Genomic DNA, 12,832 nt, shown 5'->3' on the forward strand with positions numbered 1-12,832 from the left:
TCACGCGTGGCTTCTCAAAACATAAGAGGACCCAATCGTCTTCCTTTAATTTTCAAATCGCAACGGTGTCGATCTGCTGCCTTTTTGTGTCTTTCGGGTAATTCTTCAGGTGTCTCGCCAATCTCGGGTATCTGGAGTACTTAACCACACATGTGCCAATCTGCAATTGACCTTTGTACTCCGTTCTGGCAAACTTGTTCGAAAAAAAATATTTGCCCTAATCTTCATTCTTTTCTTCAGTTCCGGGCCGGATTTTCAGCTTTTCTTTGCCTTCCCACTGAGAGGTGCCATCTCTGTCAGATTCTCCACGAGAACCCATGTGTAATCTGGGATTCTTTGTGGTTTTATGCGCAGTAAGACAGAACGATGAAGACGGGAGCGCGCCTGATGGGTGATGTATGAAGGGTGGGAGTGGCTAATAAGTCCGAGATCAGGGCACGAAGATTCTTTCCCAAAAGCTGTGTGCGCTGCAAAAAGGATCGGATCCTCCGTAGAAGAAGAATCTTTATGTGCTCTAATACCACTGTAACAAACTTGGACACCCCAAGTCAAGATTCTACTGCAACACAACAAAGATTCACTTCAAAACAATTCACAATGATGACACGGCTCGGCGTAGTTCCGTGCCCAGAGGTATTGGCCCCAAAGAATGGCGCCCCTTTCGGTATTTCTTTTTATATTAATCTGTGTTCAAAGTACAAGCGAGTAGGTAACTGCTCACTCTCAGACTCTGCGTCCAGATGCTCTGAGAAGTGAGGCCTTGCCCACTTATTTATAAGTACAAGGGATGCCCAAAAGCAAAGCCCCAAAAGCATTTAACTCAAAAGCAATTGTCCCAACAGCAGCAAATTCAGCCAGCGTGATTTACGGAAATCCGTAAAATGCCACATCAGCGAATCAACGCAAATTGCGGAGCTTCGTACGACCTGCCACATCAGCTTGTTGGCACGTTTTACAAGATCTGCTGCCACGTCAACAGTGAGTGTGTCCGGGGGCTTCCTGCCATGTCACCAGTTTGTGACAACTACATTACATACGTCATTGCACAGTGTTGTATGAGATACGGGGCCGTTTCGACTGCTTATCCAGAGAGGGTTTCGGTCCTTTCTCTAGGGTCATGAATTATGAGGATCAGAGATGTCTTGGGCTATATCTACTTGAGTTACATAGATGTAGAGACACTTTACTAGGGAGAGATAGAGAGAGACGCTCCCTGAGACATATTACAGATTTTTTTCACTAGATATGGGACAACAAGAGGAGCAGCCATCACTGCAAAGCTTGGCCCACACTCATTTGACCACTACCGGCACTCTCATCAACCGAACACTAGAGCTACGGAGATCCAAATGGCCATGATTGAGGAGAGGGGCTACACAGCATCGACGGAGACTACAACAGAGGATTCGAGCCATACTCTCTCGACATCCAGAGTGCACATAAGGATGGATTCTAGTAGTAGCATCTTTGTTCTAGTTCATTTGTCACCAGACATGGGATTAGATTCACCATTTTGTAACAGATTGGTCTCATAGGTCATTTTGGCCTGTTAAAGACGTTAATATAACATTCATTTCATCATCCATTCATCCATCCCTCCCTCATCTCTCTCTCTCTCTCTCTCTCTCTCTCTCTCTCTCTCTCTCTCTCTCTCTCTCTCTCTCTCTATTTTCCTCCCAGCACTTCAGTATATGCTTCACCCAAAGGACAGTCTCCTTATTTTGTACTTGATGATGATATCTGGGAGTTCTCCAGGGATGGAGACATCATACTTTTGGGAGATTTCAATGCCCGTACAGACAGCTCACAGACAGTTTTCTATGACACCTCAGAGGAGATGCTCAGAGAGCTAGAGCCAGAGGAGATGGGGCTTGAGAGATGCTCACACGACAAAGAGCATACGCAGTATGGGAGATACATGAGGGAGATGACGACTACTCACAGTTTAGCCATACTGAATGGCTTACGGACTTTTCCATCTTCTACAGGTTTTACTTGTTTTCCACACAGACATGGGTCCAGTACTGTAGACTATGTTCTGACACATCCAAGCTTTATCTCTCACATTCAGGATTTCACAGTGGGGCCCAGGCCTGTTGGGATTGCATTAGATCATGCACTTTTGACATATCAGTCTCCTTTGAGTACAATACATCTTAGGCCTCACGAGGTGGTAGACATCCACGCTATACTTTTACACCAGAGACTGACTCAGTCTATGCAGAGGAGATACGTAGGCTTTTATGCACATCAGAGCCAGTATACACAGTGGAGGAGATGACATCTATGCTGACAGTGACATTGCATGGGGCAGCGACAGAGGCATACCCACACACTCAGCCTAGTCAGAGACGTCGTTCTGGACACATGCCTCATAACAGCTGGTATGATGAGGAGTGTCGACAGAGGAGAGCTCAAATACTGCGGGAGCTTGCATTGGGAGTGATCACCTATAGACAGTCTCGTATTGCTACACGACGACTAGTGCGACGGAAGAACCGAGCTTTCTTGGTCCAGATGGAGCAAGATTTATATCAGCTCTTCCTTAGTAGAGATTCAGGAGAGGCTTGGCGTCTATTCCATGGGCAGTCTCCCCCACCAGTGATTACTTCTACAGAGATATGGGGGCAGTATGCAGCATCCTTATACACAGGAGACCCCACATTGCCGGGGAATTACCGTATTATCATGGTAGGACACACATTGGCACGGTTATATACATCCATCCTTGAACATAGGTTGAGCAGTTGAGCAGAGATTATGGGCATACAGGCACCTGGGCAGGCTGGTTTCAGGAGGGGTTTCTCCACACTAGATCATGTCTTTACACTCAGAGCTATCATTGAGGAGGGTCGAGCACATGGTAGACGGACTTATGGAATTGGCAGAGCTGATATGGGGGATTATGGCATTGTACAGTTCAGTGATGGGTCATGTACGCACACCAGAGGGGATATCTGACATAGTTCACTCCACTATCGGAGTGAAACAGGGATGCCCATTGTCCTCTACTTTATTTGGTATGTATGTTGATGAGGTCTCTGATTATATTGACAGAGGAGGAGATAGAGGTGCTCAGCTTGCGGGGACATGGATCCCTCTGTTATTGTATGCTGACGATATCGTGTTGATATCAGACTCACCAGAGGGTATGCAGAGACATTTGGATGCATTGCATAGTTTTGCAACGGATAGTGGATTGTCTGTCAACCTTGGTAAAACCAAGGTCATGGTATTTAATACCACGCCACAGTGGGTTAGGAGATCAGCACCTACATTCACATATGGGCAGGACAGTATGGAGTATACTGATGCATACACATATCTTGGGGTGGTCTTTAGTGGACCGAGGTTCACACTAAAAGGGGCAGCAGACACTAGATTGACTCGTGCCTATGCAGCACTAGGCGGTTTGGAGAGGATTTGTTCGCAGGTTCAGTTCCAGGAACCTCGAACAAAGCTCTGGCTCTTCGACACTTTGGTCGCTCCAGTTATGCACTACGGGGTTCAGGTTTGGGGACCGTCTGTTGACAGTGCTGGATGGAGTAATATGGAGAGACCCTTGATACTTATGATCTCTAGGCTGATTAGAGCCAAGGCCTCAGTTCCACATGACGTCATACGAGCGGAGCTGGCTGCCCCAACTATGGAGGTTGAGGCACTCACCAGATCAGTATCATTTGTACACAACTTATAGGACTGTTGGGTTAAAGGCCTAAATAACCCCTTTTTCTACATTTTTATACTTTGTCCAGGTTCATATTGAACCTGGACACATTTTTTAAAGGTCACTTATAATAAAAGTGCGAAAACCCAAAACTCACTTATTGAGTTTTCCCCAAAAACGTGAGCCCTTTCTCTCTCCCTCATCGTTCTGCTAGCGCTTCCTCTCCTGCTGGCTTTCGCCACCCCTCTCTGCACACTGCACTTCCTCGCGTGCTCTTTCACTTGCACACACCGCTGCGTGCTCAACAACTGGTATCAGAGCCAGATTAGGGTTTCAGAAGCTTTGCGAAGGTGGCTGGACAGCAGGCGAAAGGCTTCTCTTGCGTCAAATTTCCGCTTTCATGGCGAAGCCCCTTGCTTCTGGTGTCACCTAGGGTGATTAGGGTTACCAAAACAGCCTAAAACAGGCTGAAATTAGGTCAAAACAGGTAAAAAACAGAAAATTACAGGTCAAAACAGCAAAACGCAGGTGTTCTAAATCGATCCCCGTGAATGCCCCTTGCTTTTCCCACTCAAAATAGGTCCATTTGATACAAATTGATGAGCCAAAACAGTAAATTTGCAAAAAATTCAGAATTGGATTGTTTTTATGTACACAAATTGAGGTTTATGTACGCCTTTTGTGGGTTTATGCAAGTACGCATTGGGGATACTTGTTAATTGCTGAAATTTTCAGCACATTGTATGCAACGTGCGGTACATTGTGATCACTAAAAATTTTCAGATTTTGTGTAGACACTTTCTGCTGCATTTTTATCCGTGCAAATGGCCTCTACTTCCTCGTCGTCTGATACCAAGAGCTTGATGGAAATCAAGCGATTTGACGGTACAGGTTTCGACCTACGGCAGGACAGGATGCAGGGGATTTTGTTCCTCAAGGATTGTGAGGACGCTCTTTTGGCTGTAAAGCCTGAGGATATGCCAGATGAGGATTGGGCCAAGCTCAACAAGAGGGCAAAGGCCTACATCAAAATGGCTGTGACCGATGACATTCTGGTGGACATAAAGGGCTTGGACAGTGCACATGCAATTTGGCATAAGTTGAAGGCCACTTATGAGAATGCCACCCCTGTGAATCAGGTGCATTTGATGCGCAAACTGGTGAACATGATGCTTGACGAAGCCAAGTCGGCTTCTGAGCACTTAAGTGCTTTCACCAGTGTTATGAGTCAGCTACAGGATACTGGGCTTCAACCTTTTGATGACAAGTTGAAAGCCATATTTTTGTTGATAACTTTGCCAGACTCTTGGGAAACGCTTGTGGTTTCTTTGAGTAATAGCCCCAACCTCACATATGATGGAGTGCGAGGCTCCATCTTAAATGAGGAAATTAGACGCAAATCTAGTGGTGGGGAAGGTGGCAGTTCTGCTTACAATGCGAGAGGCAGAAGTCAGAAGCAAAATACAGGTACCAAGACTCAAAACTGGAGTAAAAGCAAGTCTAGGGATAAGGATGTGACTTGTTACCAGTGTGGCAAAAAAGGCCATAAGAAGCCAGATTGCAGGTATTTCAAGAAAGAGCAAGAAAAAAAGAAGGAATCACAGGAGAAGAAGAAGACAGAGGATAAGAAAGGGGAAAAATCAACAGGTACCTCCTCCAAGGATTCGGAGACTGTCAATGTATCCTCTAGTGTGGTTATCATAGAGTTATCCGACAGTGAGGAGATCTTGGTTGCAACTTCATGCCCCTCAGATTTTGTTGTAGCAAATGCAGAAGACATGCTTATCTCACGTAGAGATGTCATTGATGCATTGCTAAGTGCAAATGATGGCCTTACACAGTCTTGGATAGTAGACTCGGGTGCCTCATTTCATGTGACTCCATCTGTGGAGTGTTTTGCTTCTTATCATGCAGGCAAGTATGGCAAGGTTTACCTTGGGGATAACCATGCTTGTGACATTGAAGGAATGGGCATTGTGCGCTTGGCATTAAACAATGGTGGCCAAGAGTTTATGCTTAAAGATGTAAGGTATGTACGAGGCATCAAGAAGAGTCTATTGTCTGTTGGCCAGATGGATGCGCAGGGTTATACAACCATTTTTGCGGGGGGTTCATAGAAGTTGCTTAAGGGATCAATGCTCATTGTCAAGGGATGCAAGAGTGGTACATTGTACTATTTACATGGCAAAGCTTTGCCTGGCAAGTTTCTTGCAGTGGCCGAAGTTGCTTCTCACATGGAGTTGTGGCACAAAAGACTTGGCCATATGAGCCAGAAGGTACTTGATGTGCTCTCCTCTTTGAAGAGGGTTGATGTAAAGGGCACCAAGTTAGATTTTTGTTATGACTGTTTGTATGGTAAACAAAAGAAGTCTTCTTATTATTCTGGTGTCTCACGCAAAGCTAATGCTCTTGATTTAATTCACTCCGATGTATGTTCAATGCCTGTTAAGTCTTTTGGTGGTGCATTATACTTTGTTACATTCATTGATGATTGCACTAGGAAAGGCTGGGCATATTTGTTAAAGAATAAGAGCGAGACATTTAATGCATTTAAGAGGTTTCATGCTTTTGTGAGCACGCAAAAGGGTAGTAAGCTTAAATGTCTGAGATCTGACAATGGGGGGGAGTACACGTGAATTTCAGCGTTATTGCGAAGAATATGGGATTAAAAGGGAGTTGACAGCCCCTTATAATCCATCTTCTAATGGTGTGGCTGAGAGGTATAACCGTACTTTATGTGAGAGAGTGCGTTGCATGTTGTCCACGGCTAATCTCCCTCATGGGTTTTGGGGAGAGGCTTTGAAAACTGCATTCATGTATGCAATCGCTCTCCTAACAGTACGCTGAAAAATGACATTCCAGAGGAGGTTTGGTCTAGCAAACCTGCCTCTTATGATCATTTGAGAGTGTTTGGCTGCGAGGCTTTTGTCCATGTTCGTAATGACTTGAGGACAAAGCTAGATGCCAAGTCCATCCAAGGACTCTTCCTAGGTTATGGGGAAGAGGGTGAAATGGGCTACAGGATATGGTTGCCTCAGTTTAAGAGGGTTGTACGCAGCCGAGATGTAGTGTTCAATGAGGCTAAATTGCTGAAAAATGCTACATCTTATGAAATTGACAAGAAATCGGTCAAATTTCAGCCTCTCTTGCCACCTATTGATGTTGAAAAAGAGCCTCAGGATGCATTACCGCAAGCTGAAATTGATAATCAGCTGGTTAACCTTGAGCCAGAAGAGGTAGGACATGATTTAGATGCTCCAAATGAGGATGGACAGCCACCTGTCATGGCTGAAAATGATTTTCAGCAGCATGAGCATGCTGAAAATGAGTTGCCTCCTGATGTAGAACCTGTGCCTGAGAATGTAGATCATTGGGTACGCAGGTCTACTCGTGTCAGAAGGTTGATACAGCGCTTTGACCCCTCTTTGCATCATATTATGTTGACAGATGAGGGAGAGCCTCTTACATATAAAGAGGTAAAATCATGTGAGTTAAGCAGTAAGTGGGAGCTTGCGATGCAAGAGGAAATCAAATCTTTGCATGCAAACAATACTTGGGATCTTGTGCCATTGCCCAAAGGAAGAAAGGCTCTTCCTAGCAAATGGGTTTACAAGGTCAAATGTGTTGATGGAAAGCCCAAGTATAAAGCAAGGTTAGTTGCCAAAGGGTATGCACAGAAAGAGGGGATTGACTTTCAAGAGATCTTTTCTCCTGTTGTAAAGCTTACGACATTGCGTGTCTTTTTTGCTCTCGCTGCAGTGCTTGACTTAGAATTGAATCAAATGGATGTAAAAACAGCTTTTCTTCATGGTGACATTGATGAAGATATCTACATGAAGCAACCTGAGGGTTTTGTAGTTCCTGATAGAAAGGAACTTGTATGCAAACTAAGAAGGGCACTGTATGGTTTGAGGCAGTCATCACGTCAGTGGTACAAAAAGTTTGATACTTTTATGCTGTCTCAAAGATTTAAACGCAGCTATTCAGACCATTGTTTGTATACAAAGAAGGATAATGATGGAAGTCCTATAATCCTTGTGCTATATGTAGATGATATGTTGATTGTTGGGAAGCATAAGTCTACCATTGATGCTCTTAAACGTCAGCTCATTCAGCTTTTGCAATGAAGGATTTAGGTGATGCTGAGCACATCTTGGGCATGAGAATCAAGAGAGATAGAAAACTGAAATTGCTCTTCTTATCTCAAGAAAAGTACATTGCTAAAGTACTTGACAGGTTTAACATGGCTGAAGCTAAGTCACTTGGAGTACCTTTACCTCCACACACAAAACTTAGCAAAGCCGATTGCCCAAAGGATGACGTGGCAATGAATGCTATGAAGGGAATCCCTTATGCATCAGCTTGTGGTTCTCTTATGTATGCTATGGTTGCCACTCGTCCTGACATTGCCCATGCGTTGGGAGTTGTTAGTAGATACATGTCCAATCCCGGCAAAGCACATTGGGAAGCTGTGAAATGCATTCAGAGATACTTGTCAGATACACAATCTAGGTGTATATGCTATGGCAAAAGTGACCTGAAGTTGCAGGGCTATTGTGATGCAGATATGGCAGGTGACTTGGATACCAGGAAGTCCACTAGTGGCTATGTGTTTGCTATTGTTGGTGGTGCTGTCTCTTGGTGTTCACGACTGCAGAAAATTGTGGCATTGAGTACTACTGAGGCTGAATATATTTCAGCCACTGAGGCTTCTAAAGAGGCCATATGGTTGGGCAGACTTGTCAAAGAGCTTGGTATGCCTGCTAGTACTCCTGTCTTGGGATGTGATAGCCAAAGTGCTGTCTATTTGGCCAAGAATGCCATGTTTCATGCACGGACAAAGCACATTGATGTGCGATACCACTTCATACGACAGATATTGGAGGATGGTCTAGTCACCTTGACTAAGATTCAAACACAGGATAACCCTGCAGATGTTCTCACCAAGAGTCTTGCTAAGGCTCAACATGAGCATTGCATATAGCTAGTGGGAGTTGGTTAACTTAAAGGCATCATTTATGCCTTTAAGTGGGAGGTTGTTGGGTTAAAGACCTAAATAACCCCTTTTTGTACATTTTTATACTTTGTCCATGTTCATATTGAACCTGGACACATGTTTTAAAGGTCACTTATAATAAAAGTGGGAAAACCCAAAACTCACTTATTGAGTTTTCCCCAAAAACGTGAGCCCTCTCTCTCCCTCATCGTTCTGCTAGCGCTTCCTCTCCTGCTGGCTTTCACCACCCTCTTTGCACACACACTGCACTTCCTCGCGTGCTCTTTCACTTGCACACACCACCGCGCGCTTAACATGGGACACCACCAGGGACAGGTATGCTAGGCTTGCTCTTGAGTCATCCAGACAGCTGGCATTGCAAGGAGATACATCATGTTGGTATGCACAGATGAGCTCATGGTTTCAGAGGCATGGTTTCAGCATGGACAGGCTGCCCCCTTTCCAGTATTCTCTTGATGCACCATCTTTGGCTCTTACACGGATGGAGAGTGCTAGACTCATTCGGCAGGATCTTATCCAGCTTGATAACAAGAGGACATGGATAGAGCCATCACGGGAGTTGGGTACAAAGAGGGCTTTCTATAGAGAGCATCTTCTCCAACTCACGACGGATGGATTTGTCACACGGCCCAGCTACATGGACACACATCTATCTCTTGTGTTACGATGTGCCATAGGCCAGATTCGCACATCTTCACACCAGCTTGGGATTGAGACAGGTAGATTCAGAGGCATACCAGCAGACAGTAGGATTTGTCAGTTATGCCATGCAGAGCCAGAGACAGAGTTTCACTACATATGTCACTGCACAGTCTACTATGAGATACGGGGACGCTTTCATTGTTTATTCAGAGATGGTTTTGACTCGTTAGATAGAGTCATGAGATATCAGGATCAAAGGTGTCTCGGATTATTTCTACTTGAGATACAAAGACATAGAGACGCTCTATTGAGAGGGCAAAGACAGAGACAGTCCCAAAGACGCATCTCAGATTTCTTCAGTCTGAGTACAACAGAAGCAGAGGGGACACCAACATCACAGAGCTCGGTTCCCACCCATACACACACCAGCGGTACTCTCATTGACCGAGCTATAGAGTTGGGGAGATCGAGACGACCGCGACTGAGGAGGGGAGCCACGCAGCACCGGCGGAGATTGCGGCAGAGGATCCACAGGATTCTAGCACAACACCCAGAGTGTCGACCAGGATAGGCTCCATGCTATTGCTTTATTATACCATGGTGACACTTATCCCCATTTTGTACCTTTTTGGCATGATACCATTGCTTAGCCTACCAGCCACCCATAGGGGTCGGTAGCACACCTATCTCAGTTCTTTGTTTGTAGTTTTCTTTGTTTGTACCCAGACTTGGTACTAGACTCATCATTGTGATCAGTTGGTCTCATAGGTCATTTTGGCCTTTTGTAGACGTTAATATATCATTTCATTTCATTTCTCTCTCTCTCAAATCGTGCCAAAAAGACTCAAATCATGCATGCAAAAAAGCTACTACCTACAGCATGTACACATAGTGGCTGCTTTTTAGGTTCCCTCGGGCCCACCGCCTTCGCCGCCGGATGATCCACCACCTTCGCCACCACTCGCATGCGAGATTTCGATCAATCAACCTAGGCCGTGTCTTTGTCTCCTTATTATCAGCTGAAGAAATTCATTGTTGAACTTAGATGCGAACTATCGTCATGAACTTGCCCGTGGCACGCTCAACCAATGCACCAACCAACATACAATGCATGAGAATCTGCTCAAACTCTGCAACTCGTTCACACTTCTGCATGTCCTCTTGGACATACCTCAACCCTTGATTAGTCTCCAAACTCAAAGAGTTTCTTGAAGACCATAGGTGCAACATCTTTGCATTAGAGGATATTGAATATCTTGCAATGGACTTGTAAACCAACTGGTCCTAGGCAAAGACAAGTGGTGACCTTGAAAACCACACCGTTAGAGACAAGAGATAAAAAAACGACACACAATCCGAGTGGCGAGTTTGAAGGTCTACATCATGCTTTTAGGCCACACAAAATGCTTCTTTGCCTACGTCCCTACCTGGTTGTGTAGGTATGCAGCGTCAACAATACTGTTTCATCAGCACCTAAGCAGCCGAATCAACAGACCTCTCATACCATCCATGCTGGCCGTTGCCTTTAACCTACAACAGTTCCTCCAGCCTACTACATTCTATCTATCTACGAGTCTTAACATGTCATCACTTGATGACACTCGTCCTATGTGCTTACAAAGATTGTTGATTCCTTGCTTGGAGTCGATTGCGATCCAATAAGAGAGAAAGTGGACACTTGAAGGACTAGAGAGAAGATACAAAGAGCTTGGAGGTTCAAAAGCGTTTTCTCTTGTTTGGAATGTCGTTAGCACTTGCATCCATATGGAAATATGGTATTGTAATGCCCATGACACGATTCTCCCAGGAATAAAGAGAAGCGTTTTTCCTTTTCCATCTCTCTTGGAAATTTGTAGAGAGATTTATAATGGGTAATTCAGAGCAAGGAAGGATGTCATTCCCCTAGTCATACGTCTACATACTCCCACGCTCTAGATATTTGTACAGCCTAAGGGGAACCTGATTCTTAGCTAATGGCAGCATACAATTTCCTTTCTTTGAGTTTAATGCTTACCATCGGCCCTATTATGCTGTATTATGCCTAAACCACCTTGGAAATGTTGGTATGCTAAATGCAACATGCTGCTGAAAAAGAAACATAAAATGATTGATGGATGTCTTTACCCTGTAAAATTACATGTACCCTAACCACACCTTCAGCCTTTAAAAAGACTAACTGCACTTTCATCCTTTCAGCTCTGGTGAGATTGGCAAAATTCAGCCTTCGAAAAACTTTAATGTGCACTCAAACTTCACACACACACAAAAGCCTACCTCTAATACATCGATAAAATCCTGCTTAGTGTGAAAGGCTCCTATCCACTTCGTATGATCAGGAGAGCTGCAAAGATGCGCCATCCAATCTATGAGAAGGTAACTCTAGAACACAGCTTGTACCATCATTACATTTATCACCCTACCCAGAGTCCATTTTCATATGTTGAGCATTGAAGAAGAAAATAGTTGCCGGAATCACTGTTATGTCAAAATATTTAACGTATACTTGAATAGCTTCAGCATCAACATCCGCTACTGCAATGGAAGCAAATTTGGACACCTCCCTTGCTGACTTTGCGAGCTGCTCAAAAGGAGGATGTGAGTGTTAAAAATCATGAAAATAATCTCTCTCTCTCTCTCTCTCTCTCTCTCTCTCTCTCTCTCTCTCTCTCTCTCTCTCTCTCTCTCTCTCTCTCTCTCTCTCTCTCTCACCAGAGGGTATGCAGCGACAGTTGGATGCATTACACAGTTTTGCAGAGGATAGTGGATTGTCTGTAAACCTTGGTAAAACCAAGGTCATGGTGTTTAACACCACACCGCAGTGGATCAGGAGATCGGCACCGACCTTCACATATGGTCAAGAGATTGTGGAGTATACAGATGCATACACTTACCTTGGGATAGTCTTCACTGGGCCGAGGTTTTCTTTGGGGAGAGCAGTAGAGACTAGACTGACCAGAGCTTATGCGGCCTTGGGAGGCTTGGAGAGGATGTGTTCGCAGGTTCAGTTCCAGGAACCTCGGACAAAGTTATGGCTCTTCGATACTTTAGTAGCCTCAGCTATGATGTATGGGGTACAGGTATGGGGACCTTCTGTAGGCCAGGATGGTTGGAGACGTATGGAGAGGCCCTTGGTATCTATGATCTCCCGATTGATTAGAGCCAAGGCCTCCGTACCTCACGCGATCATTCAAGCAGAGCTAGCTGCCCCCCCCATGGAGATTGAGGCGCTTACCAGATCAGTGTCCTTTGTGCACAGCCTATGGGATACTACTAGAGACAGATATGCTAGACTGGCCCTTGAGTCTTCCAGACATTTAGATCTACAGGGGGACACTTCATGTTGGTATGCACAGATGACTTCATGGTTTCAGACGCATGGCTTCACCATGGACAGGTTGCCCCCTTTCCAGTATTCTCTTCAGGCACCCTCGCAGTCTCTTACACGGGTGGAGATCACTAGACTCATTCGTCAGGACCTGATCCAGCTCGACACCAGGAGGACATGG

At 44.9% G+C, this 12,832-nt stretch overlaps 1 protein-coding gene across 1 annotated transcript in view; it reads right to left on the reverse strand.

The window, feature by feature from the left end:
• LOC147437680 (mRNA splicing factor, thioredoxin-like U5 snRNP) overlaps positions 1–12,832 on the reverse strand; it is a 33,424-nt gene that overhangs the window by 6,729 nt on the left and 13,863 nt on the right. The window contains exons 2-3 of the mRNA XM_086487177.1: positions 11,747–11,904; positions 11,601–11,667 (exon numbers count right to left, since the gene is read on the reverse strand). Of these exons, the coding sequence (XP_086343303.1) occupies positions 11,601–11,667; positions 11,747–11,904 (225 nt within the window). The remainder of the gene's footprint in view (positions 1–11,600; positions 11,668–11,746; positions 11,905–12,832) is intronic.

This window comes from Adiantum capillus-veneris, chromosome 17 (genome assembly GCF_014529385.1).
Source record: "Adiantum capillus-veneris isolate H3 chromosome 17, ASM1452938v2, whole genome shotgun sequence".
NCBI classification, from domain to species: domain Eukaryota; kingdom Viridiplantae; phylum Streptophyta; class Polypodiopsida; order Polypodiales; family Pteridaceae; genus Adiantum; species Adiantum capillus-veneris.